Source organism: Danio rerio, chromosome 2, assembly GCF_049306965.1.
Source record: "Danio rerio strain Tuebingen ecotype United States chromosome 2, GRCz12tu, whole genome shotgun sequence".
In the NCBI taxonomy this organism is placed as follows: domain Eukaryota; kingdom Metazoa; phylum Chordata; class Actinopteri; order Cypriniformes; family Danionidae; genus Danio; species Danio rerio.
In genome coordinates this window covers 7,110,139-7,124,062 of record NC_133177.1, presented here as the reverse complement: position 1 = coordinate 7,124,062, position 13,924 = coordinate 7,110,139, and the positions used below count along the sequence as shown (strand labels likewise).

Below are 13,924 nucleotides of genomic sequence, written 5' to 3'. Positions count from 1 at the left end.
TTGAAACAGTCGGCATAGATAAGTACATATATGTTAGCATGTTTCTAGTATGGATTTGCATGTTTCTTGCTAGGCGGTTGCTAGGGCATTGCTAGGCGGTTGCTAAGGTGTTGCTAGGTGGTTGTTAAGGTGCTGCTAGGTGGTTGCTCGGGTGTTCTGAGTGGCTTCTAGGCGGTTGCTAAGGTGTTGCTAGGTGGTTGCTAAGGTGTTCTGAGTGGTTGCTAGGCAGTTGCTAAGGCCTTGCTAGATGGTTGCTAATGTGTTGATAGGCAGTTACTAAGGTGTTCTGAGTGCTTGCTGGGCAGTTCCTAAGGCCTTGCTAGACGATTGCTAATGTGTTGCTAGGTGGTTGCTAAGGTTTTGCTAGGCAGTTGCTAGGGTGTTCTAAGTGGTTGCTAGGAGGTTGCTAAGGTGTTGCTAGGGTGTTCTAGGTGGTTGCTAAGGTTTTGCTAGGTAGTTGCTAGGTTGTTCTAAGTGGTTGCTAGGTGGTTGCTAAGGTGTTCTCAGTCATTGCTAGGCAGTTGCTAAGGCGTTGCTAGGTGATTGCTATGGTATTCTAGGTCATTGCTATGGTGTTGCTAGGGTGTTCTGAGTGGTTGCTGAGGCATTGCTAGGCCGTTGCTAAGGTGTTGCAAGGGGTTGCTAAGGCATTCTGAGTGGTTGCTAGGCAGTTGATAAAATAAATTAGAATGGTTCTAGAATGAATTATCATTATGCTAGCATGTTTCTAGCATAAATTAGCATGTTATTAGCATGAATTAGAAGGCGACGGGATGGCTCAGTAGCTAGTGCTGTCACCTCACAGCAAGAAGATCGCTGGTTTGAGCCTCGGCTGGGTCAGTTCACGTTTCTGTGTAGAGTTTGCATGTTCTCCCTGCATTTGCGTGGGTTTCCTCCGGGTGCTCCGGTTTCCCCCACAGTCCAAAGACATGTGGTACAGGTGAATTGTGTAATCTAAATTGTCCGTAGTGTATAAGTGTGTATGGATGTCTCCCAGAGATGGGTTGCAGCTGGTAGGGTATCCGCTGCGTAAAAACGTGCTGGATAAGTTGGCAGTTCTTTCTGCAGTGGTGACCTCGGATTAATAAAGGGACTAAGCTGACAATAAAATGAATGAATGAATAGCATGAATTAGCATGTTGCTAGCATGTTTCCATTATGAATTAGCATGTTAGCATTAATTTAATATTTACTTATACTTAGCAGATTTGATAGTATGTTTCTAGTATGGATTGGTATGTCATTAGTATGTGTCCTGTAAGATTTACTTCTACTTTGCTAATAAAAATGACATGTTGAGATGTTTTTGCAAAGTTTGATAGATTTTGAAGTGACAGGAAAATGTTTTGACATTTTGCTAAATAAGTTCTTAAAATAATCTCTTCCAGAGTTGGGATCCTTTCAGCTACAATCAACGTGGCACAAACACAACAGAAATTAATTTTGTTTTAAACTAGCTTGTTGCCCGCTTTATTTAATTCAAACATGGCAGAGTTGATAAAATTGTGCAAAACTTTGTTTCATCTGAACTACTATTTGAACCAAAGACATCAAATATATACCATGTCTATGAACAGTAATGACTTCATATCAAACAGCGACAACACTGACCCCCCTCCCACTCCCTCATAAAATAATTTTCAGTTCAATTAACTTCTCAGCGAGTAAAGCAAAACATCAATTGCAAAAAATAAATGGGTTTGCTTTCTAGCTGCAAAGTTTTGCAGCTTCGTACTCTTTGTAGAACGGCTGTTTGGCACTAAAAGTCTGTAGTGTGGCGAGTATTCTCTGTACCTCAGAGCTGGACAGTTTGAGTCTGTGTCGAAGTAGGCAGGAGAACAAGTCTAGTGGCAGTGGTCCAGGAGGAGACAGTCTATTGACCCGATATCGGATCTCCATTAGCTGTAACAGAGCTGAGTCTTGAGATCCCTGAGTGTACGGATAGTCCAACTGCAGGATCAGGTCCTGGATAGCCTCCGGGTCAAAGTGCATGCTGTAACCAAACAGCTGCATGCTGTTGATCTTCATGTATCCAAAGTTCTGAGAGGCATCTGTTGCTTCTAGGGGCTCAACGTAGACCGTTTCATTCCCTTGAGAGGACTCTGTCCGAATGCGACCTCTCAGGTAGAAGTGAACGGTCTCGAAAAAGCTCTTCCACCGGTTCCCTAAAGTCAAGGTCCAGTTGAAGCAATCCAAAGGAATGTCCAGCTTTGTTTTTTCCCAGTCTGGGTAGCTATTTTGATTGATTGGCATGGTCCAGCTTTCTGAATGGCTCCCTCCAAAAGGGTTGACATAGACAGAAAACACAGGCTCAATGGTGGAGTTCTTGGTCATGCAGAACTGCACCGAGACGCCCAGGAGCATGTGGACACGACTAGATTTGAACTTGTTGCTTTTTAGTGTTAGTAGCATCCTTTTTCTCCAGGATGGGTCAAACCAAACGTTGAGGCGCACATCGTTGCTGACAAAAATTGCATGTGTTGTGATGCGGCCGTCTCTGTGTTGCAGTAGGTAGCGGAGCTCCAGGTCTTGTAGATCTGTCTCAAATCCCAGGTAGTGGTCGGTAGGGTTGGGTACTGCGTATTTACAAACCCCATGACTGAGAACATAACCTGGGTTGCAGCTGGAGCAGCGAGTACGGTTGTCCACGGAGCAAGAAGCGCAACGGTGGCCATCACCCACCTCACAGGGGATGACACTCTGGCAAGAGGGATTCTCGTAAGGACATGCGCAAGTCCGTAATTCCTCTGTGTAAAATCCGAGTTGGTTGTTTTCACTGCAGTACAGGATGGACAGGGTGAACTGCAGCCAGTAGCTCAAAGGCCTGGAAAAAAAAAAGGGAAAATAAGGTTTATGGTTTGTCATGTATGCATTAGGGGTGGGAAGATTCCCTGACTTGCTCTGTTCATTGGTTATAAAAGTTAACAATACTAAAAAATTGCTTTAAAAACTGTTCAACGGACACAAGTTGGCATTTTAAATGTAATGCATCATGGCTAATACATTGGCGTCTGTACAAAACAATTCATGAGCTATACAATCTGTGTAAAATGTTTTAAAGGGAACCTAGGTTACCCCTTTTTTCAGATTTAATATAAGTCTTTTGCGTCTCTAGAATGTGTATATAAAGTTTCAGCTCAACACACCCATCAGATTTTTCATTATACCTTTTACAAGATGCTGTTTTATGCTGATTTCCAGCAGGGGGTGGTTTTGTTGTGCTGTGCCTTTAAGGCAAGTTCGCCTACTGTTTCTACGTGCCCTCCCGCATGCTTTAATCTCCTCCCTCGGCTGCGTCAGACGACAGACAGACTTAAAGGAAAAACGTCTCACGTAGCGTTTGTGAGAAATACTACAGTAAGAACTAATCTTTACTAATCAGTATTGTGAAGTTGCATTGATGAGTCAAAAAATATCGTTACAAAGTTCAGGCGCGCGCACACACACACACACACAGATACACATGCACACCGCAGCTGACACACACATAGGCAGGCAGGCAGACAGACAGACAGAGCGCGCTTTTTGCACTTAAATGTGACAGGATACAGGCTAACCTCCAGTGCTGTGTGGATATCTGTTATGCTAGTGTACAAATTAAACCTGATTTAACTTCCACAAACCGGGATTCTTTTATAATTGTTCTGACACGCGCGTGTCTGATGAAGTCGGTGGGCGGGGGGACCGCACTCCTACGTAAAGTTGCGGTCGGTCTGAAAACCGCTCTAATTGGTCCACCGTTTTTATGTTGTTCAATTGAAAAAAAAAGACTGGGTGTGTTTATATCACCCCAATATGATGGTCTATACACTATATATACACATATGTTTGTCCAAAAAGCTTGAAAAGTAGATTTTTCACCATAGGTGCCCTTTAAATTTAAGCTGAATTCCTCACATACTGTAATAGATGGAGTGCCAAAAATATAATAATGCAATAGTTCTGAGTAAAGGGTAAATATAAAGCTACAATCCAAAGCTCTTAATGAGTTATTGAATGTTTTTTATAGAATCCATGGTAAAACATAGTATTTTTTTCTTTACTTAATTTTTACATTTTATGATTTAAATGCAGTTTTAGATTGTGATATTATAATGCTCTGCTATTTGTTCAGAAACAGTTGCTGGAAAAGTATGTGAATCCTTTGGGATTATTTGGATTGGACATAAAATGTGTTCTGATCTTCATCTAAGACGCAACAATAAAATACAGTTTGCTTAAACTATACAAACTTAACAAATATTAAATGTTGATGACCCCTGATAAATGAAGGTCTAAGCCAAAGGAGAATGAATGAATGAATGAATGAATGAAAGAATGAATGAATGAATGAATGAATGAATGCACACAACATGGAGAAATTTACAGTGCAGGTTGGAAAAAAGTATGTGAACCCCTAGGCTAATGATTTCTCCAGGAGCTAATGAGTCAGTCAAAATGAAGCACCAATCAATGTGATGAGTTTGGATGTGTTGGTTAAAGCTGCCCTGCCCTATAAAACACACCAGTTTTGACTTTGCTGTTCTCAAGAAACATTGCCTAATGTAAACATTGCCCTGTAACCTCACTGGTCCTACACTACCCAACCCGCTCTGAGCTGGGATTTAACTGACAATACTTGCATGGGAGTCAGTTGCTCTAACAAGGAGGCTAAAGACCATGGCCTCTAACATCTGTCTCTAAAACACCTTTGGAGGTCAGAGGAGTGAGGTTTACCTGCATAGCACTTCACTAGCTGGCCTCCACTAAATTCACCCTTCCTAAACCTAATTTCCATCCGGGTCATGGCACCAATGTAACTCTGCCGGTCCTACACTACCCAACCCGCTCTGAGCTGAAATCGAACCAGCGATTCTCATATGGGAGTCCGTTGCTATAACAAGGAGGCTAAAGATCGCGGCCTTTAGCGTCTGTCCCTAGAGCACCTTTAGAGGTCAGAGGAGTGAGGTTTACCTGCACAGCACTTCACTAGCTGGCCTCTGCTACACTCACCCCCCCTAAACCTTACTTCCATCCAGGTTAATGGCACCAATGTAACTATGCTGGTCCTACACTACCCAACCCGCTCTGAGCTGTGATGGAACTGGCGATTCTTTGCAGGGGGGTCGGTTGCTCTAACAAGAAGACTAAAGACCATGGCCTCTAGCGTCTGTCGCTAGAACACGTTTAGAGGTCAGAGGAGTGAGGTTTACCTGCACAGCACTTCATTAGCTGGCCTCTGCTACATTCACCTCCCTAAAACTTCGATTTCATCTGCGTTACAACACCAATGTAAATCTGTTGGTCCTACATTACCCAACCCTCTCTGAGCTGGGATCGAACTTGTGTTTCTTTGCATTGGAGTTGGTTGCTCTAACAAGGAGACATAGTCTCGCTTGCGCACCTTTAGAGGTCAGAAGAGTGAGGTTTGTGTGCACAGCACTTCACTAGCTGGCCTCCGCTACACCTGCACAAAAGAGCTCTCAGAAGACCAACGATTAAGGATTGTTCACTTTAGAGAAGCTGGAAATGGTTACAAAAGCATCTCTAAAAGCCTGATGTTCATGTGTCCACTGTAAGAAAGACTGCCTATAAATGGAGAACTTTCAGCACTGTTGCTACTGTAACTATAAAAGGTAAAACTGTCATAAAACTAAACTAAAAAGCTTTGGACCATAATATTAGCAAACTATTAGCCTAGATGAGAGAGTCAGGGGTAATATTATCAGCAATTGCATTAATTGCATGATCTCAATAAAAACGATATCATAATTTTTTTTAGATTTCATTGTATTGGTAATCTAATTGCATTGTGTTAAATCAAACTGAATTGGAATCGGATCATCGTACTGTACCATGAGAGGGATGAACTGTATCATATTGCATCAGTAGCTACTTCTTATGCATCTTTGTTATATCATTTTGCTGGTTATGCATCGAGATGTGTATCGCATCGACCTCATTTCTGGCATGCACATCCCTAGTATGCAAAGATCATAAGGCAATGATTTGCAAAAAACAACCTGTGACAATAAACAGCATTGTTTGGCATCAGTCCTAATTGGTTTCTAACCTTGAGCTCTGCTAATATCTGTTTTTGAAAGCGCCGGCAGGACAAAAGTAATCCATTAGTGCAGCAGTAGCCTCAGAGGCTGTAGTGGGTGGTTAAACAATGGATTAGTCATTAGTCTTTTACATTCGCTTAGAGATCGAGCTTGGCTAAACAATTGCACTTTCAAATCAAAATCCACTAGTGTAATAATCTTTCCAAGTGTTTTCAAAAGCCCAGCTGTAAATTGTATTGCTGAGAGGTTCTCTATTCAAAGCACAAAAGATGTTTGAATTGTTTAATTTATGTATCGTCCACAAATTAAGGCATTATTGGACCGTTATTGTTTTTAAGCTTTCAGATGCTCTGTGCGTTATTCAGCTGAAAGTAGTTTTCAAGAGTTCACACTTAGCTGATGATTGATTATAAAGCTTGTTTGGCATGCTGTCCCGGGAGAGAGCCCTGAGCTCATTAGATCCTCGAGCCTGAGGCTTCCTCCCGTTTGCAAGGCAAGAGGGGAGTTTGAGCTCAGGTAGATCTTGAGAACTCCCCTGCTGTAGTAGCTAATGAACAGATAGTGATTGCTCTTAAGAGATTTCTACTTACTAGGAGCATGTCTATGGTGCCGATTCGGATTAGTCAGTAACTTAATTTGCATCTTTTTGGACGGTGGGAGGAAACTGGGGAACACGGGGGAAACCCACGTGAGCACTGGGAGGACGTGTAAACTCAGCATAGAAACGTTGGCTGGCTTGGTAAGGACTAGAAACAGTGACGTTCTTGCTGTGACGTTCTTGCTGTGCTGTGCTAACCACTGGGCCACCGTGCCACCCATCTAGGAAAGGAAGGCTGTTTCTCAATTCCAAGAACGCAGAGACCGGTCTTGCCAGGTGTCCTCGGAAGAACGAACTCAGGAGACCGCGAGGGCAGAGAACGCGTCCTTTGAAAAATGGGATGCTGCGTTCTTCCTGATGGTCACATGACTTTCATGTGTTTTAAATGGCAAATTATTTAAACATTACAGCCTTCATTCAACGATTTATTGTTTTCCCCTTTTCAAAATATATACTTTGCATAAAAACATTATAAATCTATATTGCACAATATAAATAAAACAGATTTTAAAACAAGTTTTAGCAAACAAACACCCTTAATGTGTTTATTCCTTTATTAAGATGTCCATAGTAATACTTTCACCGTTTCATTTAGGGAAAGTCCTGAGGTAAATAAGTGATATCACTGAACTTTAATAATAAATCTAAATAAAATGCAATGCTTCCCACCTCCAGTTGCAATGACTTCTGGGACTTCCAGAGCGAGTTCGGTGCTCAAGTCTGCATCAGTGCGTCCTCGATGTCAAGAACACATCCGGGAAGTTTCACGCGTACTCCGTACTTGTGGTCTTGAGTATTGGAACTGAACTTAGGCAGCTGATGATGACGTTGCACGAGAACACGAGGACGCAAGACCGCTGAAGAACGCATATTGAGAAACAGCCGAAGAGGAGTAGGGGTGGAATGGGGGATTCTTCAAAACAAAAATGGCTGTCATATGGAACTTAGGGTATTTATAGTGGCTTAGGAATCTTCTGATTGGTGAATCATAAATTGAATAATGCGGGACCGGCTGCAAGCAATCATATGCACGTGATCCTCTCGAAATTAGTTTATAAATAAACTTCACTTAGATTTGGGTACACTGTGGGCATTGGTCACTTATATTGTCGCCATACCCTGGTAGGCTTACAATATGTACAATGTACCAAAAAAATAACTCGCATTACATTAAAATACAAGCACAACTGATTTATTTAATATTATTTTTTTTTCTAAATTCTGGCCCTAAAATACAAATGTGAGAAATTGAGACCAATCAGATATGTGCCCATAGTAGCGTCACGTTTTATTGCTTATCCAAAAGGAATGGCACCCGGTGGGGTTTTCCGCAATAGAAGGCCATCTAATTCAAGATTTGACATGTTATATGTTAGAGATTCTCCTCTGTAATCTCTGGATGTAATGGATTTTTATTTGAGGTACTGCTGTTTTTCAACTAGCTTGAACCAGTCTGGCCAGTCTGTTCTGACCTCTGGCATCAACAAGGTGTTTCTGGCTAGAGAACTGCTTCTCACTGGATTTAAAAAAAAAGAAAAATCAGACCATTCCCTTTAAATCCTAGAGATGTTTGTTTGTGAAAAGCCTAGTTTTTGAAAAACTCAGACTAGCTCATCTTGCTTCGACAGTCATGCTATATCTAGTGCCATTTGTTCTTTTCTTTTACATTCTTATACATTTTAACTTGAGTAGATCATTTTGACAATGTCTACATGCTTAAATGCATTGATCTATTCTCACATAAAAAGGTCTGCCTAGTAAAGTGGACAAGTTGTTATAATGTGAGTGACAAAGCAAACATCTCAAGCTATTGTCCTTTTAACTCCATCAGTATTCCATCAGTTCCAATCAGGGTTTCCATAACCCGTTTTTTTTTTTTTTTGTTTTTTTCATTCACATGTGTATTTTGAATTATCACATACAAGATATAGAAATGCCAAATTCTGAATAAATTTCCCTTAATTCAGTCTGGAGGCGGCACGATGGCGCAGTGGGTAGCGATGTTGCTTTACAGCAAGATTCAAGCCTTGGCTGGGTCAGTTGGCATTTCTGTGTGAAGTTTGCATGTTCTCCCCGTGTTTAAGTAGGTTTCCTCTGGGTGCTCCAGTTTCCCCAACAGTCCATAGACTTTGGTTAATTGGGTAAGCTAAATTGTTCTTAGTGTATGTGTGTATGTCCTGGTCCTCCAGGTTGGGGGTTGAGCATTGGGCAAACGACCCACCCCGTAAAAATTAGATGTTATGAAACGCCAACATTCATTCCTTCATTTTCATTTTGACTTAGTCCAGGAATGTCCAGACTCGGTCCTGGAGGGCCGGTGTCCTGCAAAGTTTAGTTCCAACCCCAATCAGACACAGCTGGCCTAGCTAATCAAGCTCTTACTAGGCAGTCTAAAAACATCTTTGCAGGTGTGTTGAAGCAAGTTGCAGTTAAAACCTGCAGGACACCGGCCCTCCAGGACTGAATTTGGACACCCCTGGCTTATTCCCTTTATTAATCTGGGGTCGCCATAGCCGAATGAACCGCCAACTTATCCAGCATATTTTTTTACGCAGCGGATGCCCTTCCAGCCGCAACCCATCACTGGGAAACATCCATACACACTCATTCATACACACTACGGTCAATTTTTAAGTATACCCAATTCACCTGTACCACATGTCTTTTGGGAAAAAACAGATCACCCGAAGCAAACCCACGTGAACACAGGGAGAACATGCAAACTCCACACAGAAATGCCAACCGACCCAGCCGAACCTCAAACCAGCGACCTTCTTGCTGTAAGGCGAATGTGCTACTCATTGCCCCACCACGACGCCAAACGACAACATAGTACGGCTAAGTAACTTAAATATAAACGGCCCAAGGAGTAAGACAGTAAGTAATTCAGTCTAATAAAGATACAGCTGTGGATCCATAAGCATGCATACATCATTAAAGAATAATTTGCATGACACTGTATAACAAAAATTACTATTTTCTTTACGTTACTGTGAGGGGTAGATTTAGTGTTGGGGCAGACATTATTAACACACAATGTTATGGGCAATTTTACATTTTTCCTTATTTTTGGGAAAAATATATGGATAGGAAAGTATAGAGCATTGACAGGAAAGCATGGGGAGAAGAGAGAGGGGAAGGATCGACATAGGACAGTGAGGCAGGAATCAAACTCAGGTCACCGTAAGCATAAGAGTGCATGTGTCGATGCACTAACCACTACATCACTGGGGCAATTTATTAAATAAAATACATACTTCCCATTAACTTCTGGAGCTGTATCCCTTTTTGGAACGACCTTTAACTAAAATCAATTATTTAAATTTGAGTTTTGCGATTGGTTTTGGACTTGTTTGAAAAAGAATGAATGCGAAGAATGACAGCATGAAAATTCACTGAATAAACTCTGATATAGCAAAATCTACAAAAAAAAATTGGTCAAGCATCATTTTTGTAACGCTGTATAACAATAAATAATATTTTTACAGTACTGTGACAGTTGTGTTTAGGGTTGGGGTGGGGGTAGGCATTAATAAAATACAATTTATTGGGTAATTTTATAAAAAACATCAATAATATTCAGTGCAATTACTGTTATTACATTGCTGTGACGGTTGGTTTTAGGGTAGATGATAATAAAATACAATAAATGTGAAATGTAATAAATAATATAAATAATTCTTGTAAACTTTCGGCTGCAACCGTATCTGATCTAGCAACAACCTCTGTTATTCTTGCTTTGTTTACTGTTGGTTACTAGGTTACAAATTCTACAGTCGGTCACTCTAAAAACTTGATGGAAGTGCACCTAATTGTGTATTTGTCTTTTTTTCTTGCAAACTTTTAATAGATTTGCTTCACGTTGGGGTGGAAACCAGGCTACTCTTCATGTAAAACAACTGAGATGCTTTATTTGTGATTTTTCATTCCTATGGGATGGCTTGAAAAAAAACCCCACAGTTTCAGCTCAAACCCCATGAACCTCACACTTCCACAGAGTTTAATGATGCACAAACATTCAGAATTCCTCATAGACTAAAACTTTGCAGCTTTTCATGTAGCTTCATTTGCATAACTTGCATAATTATACAAAAAAAAAATTAGGATTCGCAAGTTTAATGTGTGCCTATAAATAAACCTTACCTTTCCCTTAGAGAGACTATTTTGGGCTGCGTGCGGCATCTCTTGCTGAGGCTGAAGAGCTTGTTAGCAGTTCGCCGGGTCTTGGAAAGCAGGAGGCTAATGCGGCTTTCTAGCTGCCTGTAGCGTTGCTGTAGAGCGCTGTCTGTCCTCCACAACTGCTGGATTCTTGATGAATTAAGAGCGCTCTGTGTTGGTAGTTTACCCATGAAACTCTGGAACTCATCTGATGAAAAGGGAGATCTGAATTAGCAGTGTTTTTGCGAAGATTTTCATAATACATTTCCCACATTAGCCTACTAGCATTAGCATACATGGTATTAGCAACACTTCACAACAAGTTCCCATTAGCTAACATTAGTTAACCAACATTAAATAAGATTTGTTTACAGTATACATAAACGGGCGTCACGGTGGCTAAGTGGGAACCATAGGAGTCATACAAAATCATACGAGTTAGCAATTTTCATAGCAATTCACTTTTTCGCGTACTATAAGACATATTATTGAACACGGCTCAGAAATCTTAATATTTAAAAAAAAAAAAAAACTTTAAGTAGAGCTTTCTCTGCAACAAATGTATCTTGTATGCTCACTCCTGTCAGCTCAGGTCACTGAAAGATGAAGGCCTGTATTTTCCTTGCAAAGAGGCACAGCGTCACTCTTCAGCACTTACACTCTTTCTGTTCCTCTCTGATGGAAAGAGCTGCCAACGACTGCACAGACCATCACATCTTTCAAGAAGCAGCTGAAAACACACGTCTTCCTTATGCACTTAACCACCCCATAATCTTAAATCAACACAAGCACACACACACACACACACACACACACACACACACAAACACACACACACACGCAGAGAATTGTACATATATCCCGGTGGGAACTATACAAAGATATTTTCCACCACCCTAACCCAGCTTTGCCCTTAAATCCAACCCTCAGAGAAAACAGTCTGCATTTTGACATTTTCTACTTCATTCTTTATGATTTATAAGCATTTTTACCCATGGTTACTTCAGTTTTGACACAAGTCCCCATGAGTTTATGTGCATTCAGGTTTAAGTCCCCACTGGGATATAAAAACAAGTACAAAATACTGTGAAAGTTTTATGTGCTTTTGCAGTTCATTAGCATGGTAAAGGTGTTTTGGGGATTAAAAAGCAAACATTTAAATCTTCAAAAACCTTCAGATCAGCTCCTCAAGTGGTTTGAGCAATCAAATTTATATCCGTCTCGAATGTGTTTCAGAGGACATTTACTCCTGTGCTATACAATTAGGGGGGAAAATGCATGAAATAACTAGTTTTATACAGCTCCACAGTGTTCCTTTTCTAAGCAACATTGCCATATATGTATTATAGGTGGGCATAGATACTTTTTTTAAATCTAGATCAATCTTGGAATTAATCTTGGTATTAATCTACATTAATCTAGATTAAAATGGTTAAAAGGGCTCATTTGAATTCTGTCGAAGGCATTCAGAATATGTGTGCCACCTAAATAATGATTAAAAGTAAGTCTTTGAAAACGGGTTTCTCAAGCCAGGTGGCGCATTAAACCAGGGGCTCATCTCCTGTTTCCAAAATGCATCACAAACTGCTTAAGAAACTGTTCTACTGTTATAATTGGTGATGAAAATAAATGATGTTCAATAAGATGTACTTGTGTTTACGAACTGTTTATTCAGTTACACATGAGTTTTGAACTGTAGGCCTAGATAAGCTCCAAACAGCGATTTTTGATCACCTTAATCTGACTAAAGTCAAAACTGAACTAAACAGAAATAGAATTAAGGTGTGGAATATGCTTATATTAGTGGAATGATTGAAGTAAACACAACGATCAAACTACACACACACACACACACACACACAAACACACATTGCGAAATGCAGGAGTTTTTTTTCTTTCAATTTTGGCGTATGTTATTAAATTCCATAACACTCTCACCAGTCCTTACTCCTTATTTGCGTCTAATACCCCAGTTAGTCACGGGGGCGTGAATGAAAGGTTCATGAGTTAAAGTGAAACAGCCAAACTGCAGTAAAAGTCAGGCATCCTGCTCATTTGATTCAGAAGGGCACTTTTTTGTCAGACGGCTCACCGGTCAGGTATACATCCGCGCTAAAATATCAAGGTGAAAGTCATCATAGCTTGCATACAATAGACCCAGCTCCCAACCCAACTTTGAGAATAGCTTAACAACGATTATTTATTTTTTTTAATCGCACGTTAAGAGTTTCGCATTAATGTCGATAACGGCCCACTACTAATATATATATATATATATATATATATATATATATATATATATATATATATATATATATATACATATATATATATATATATACATATATATATATATATATATATATATATATATATATATATATATATATATATATATATATATATATATATATATATATATATATACAGTTGATGTCAAAATTATTAGCCCCCCTTTTTTCTTCTTTTTAAAAATATTTCCCAAACGATGTTACGTCTATCTAATTAACAAAGGGGCTAATGATTCAGGGGCTAATAATCCTGACATCAACCATGTTTTTATATCTATATATATATATATATATATATATATATATATATATATATATATATATATATATATATATGGTGGTTTGAAAGACCACCATATATATGGCTTTCTGGTGGTTTGAAAGACCAAAAGTTGGATTATTAATATTTTACATTTTTTTCTTTTTCAAATGGCCAATTTCTGACTGAGGAAAGTTGAATGCTCTGGCCAGTTTTTTTATTTGCCTGTAGGCTTCAGTTTTTAATTTAAAACAAGTTTTAACAGATTTCTAAAAAAAAAAAAAAAATGTAATGATAGATGATAATACATTAGCATTTAAAAATAAATATATCTTGATATTTTTTTATTCAAAATTTTAATTAGTTATAAAACTGTAATACATTTAACTTAAAATAGTATGGTAAGCAATTTGACAAAATGGTAGGAAATATTTTTTTTAAGTGGATTAAATTATTGGTGGGGACATTTCAATAATCGGTGGATATTGGTGCGGACGCGTCACCTCTGTCCACCCTAAACATACGCCCCTGCCTCAGCCTGCTGGTTTGTCTATTCTCACACATTTTTACCATC

The 13,924-nt window shown here is 39.6% G+C and overlaps 1 protein-coding gene across 3 annotated transcripts in view; it reads right to left on the bottom strand.

The window, feature by feature from the left end:
* Positions 1-1,441: 1,441 nt before the first annotated feature.
* Positions 1,442-13,924, bottom strand: part of brinp3b (bone morphogenetic protein/retinoic acid inducible neural-specific 3b) — a 68,089-nt gene continuing 55,606 nt past the window's right edge. For 2 of the 3 annotated variants that reach the window (XM_002660710.6, XM_021466751.2), the window contains 2 exons: positions 10,786-11,008; positions 1,442-2,824 (listed from right to left, as the gene is read on the bottom strand). In XM_002660710.6, the coding sequence (XP_002660756.1) occupies positions 1,708-2,824; positions 10,786-11,008 (1,340 nt within the window). In that variant the 3' untranslated portion in view covers positions 1,442-1,707. Of the gene's footprint in view, positions 2,825-10,785; positions 11,009-11,458; positions 11,571-13,924 lie in introns of those variants that run through there. The other variant, XM_073923047.1, reaches the window with a different exon arrangement.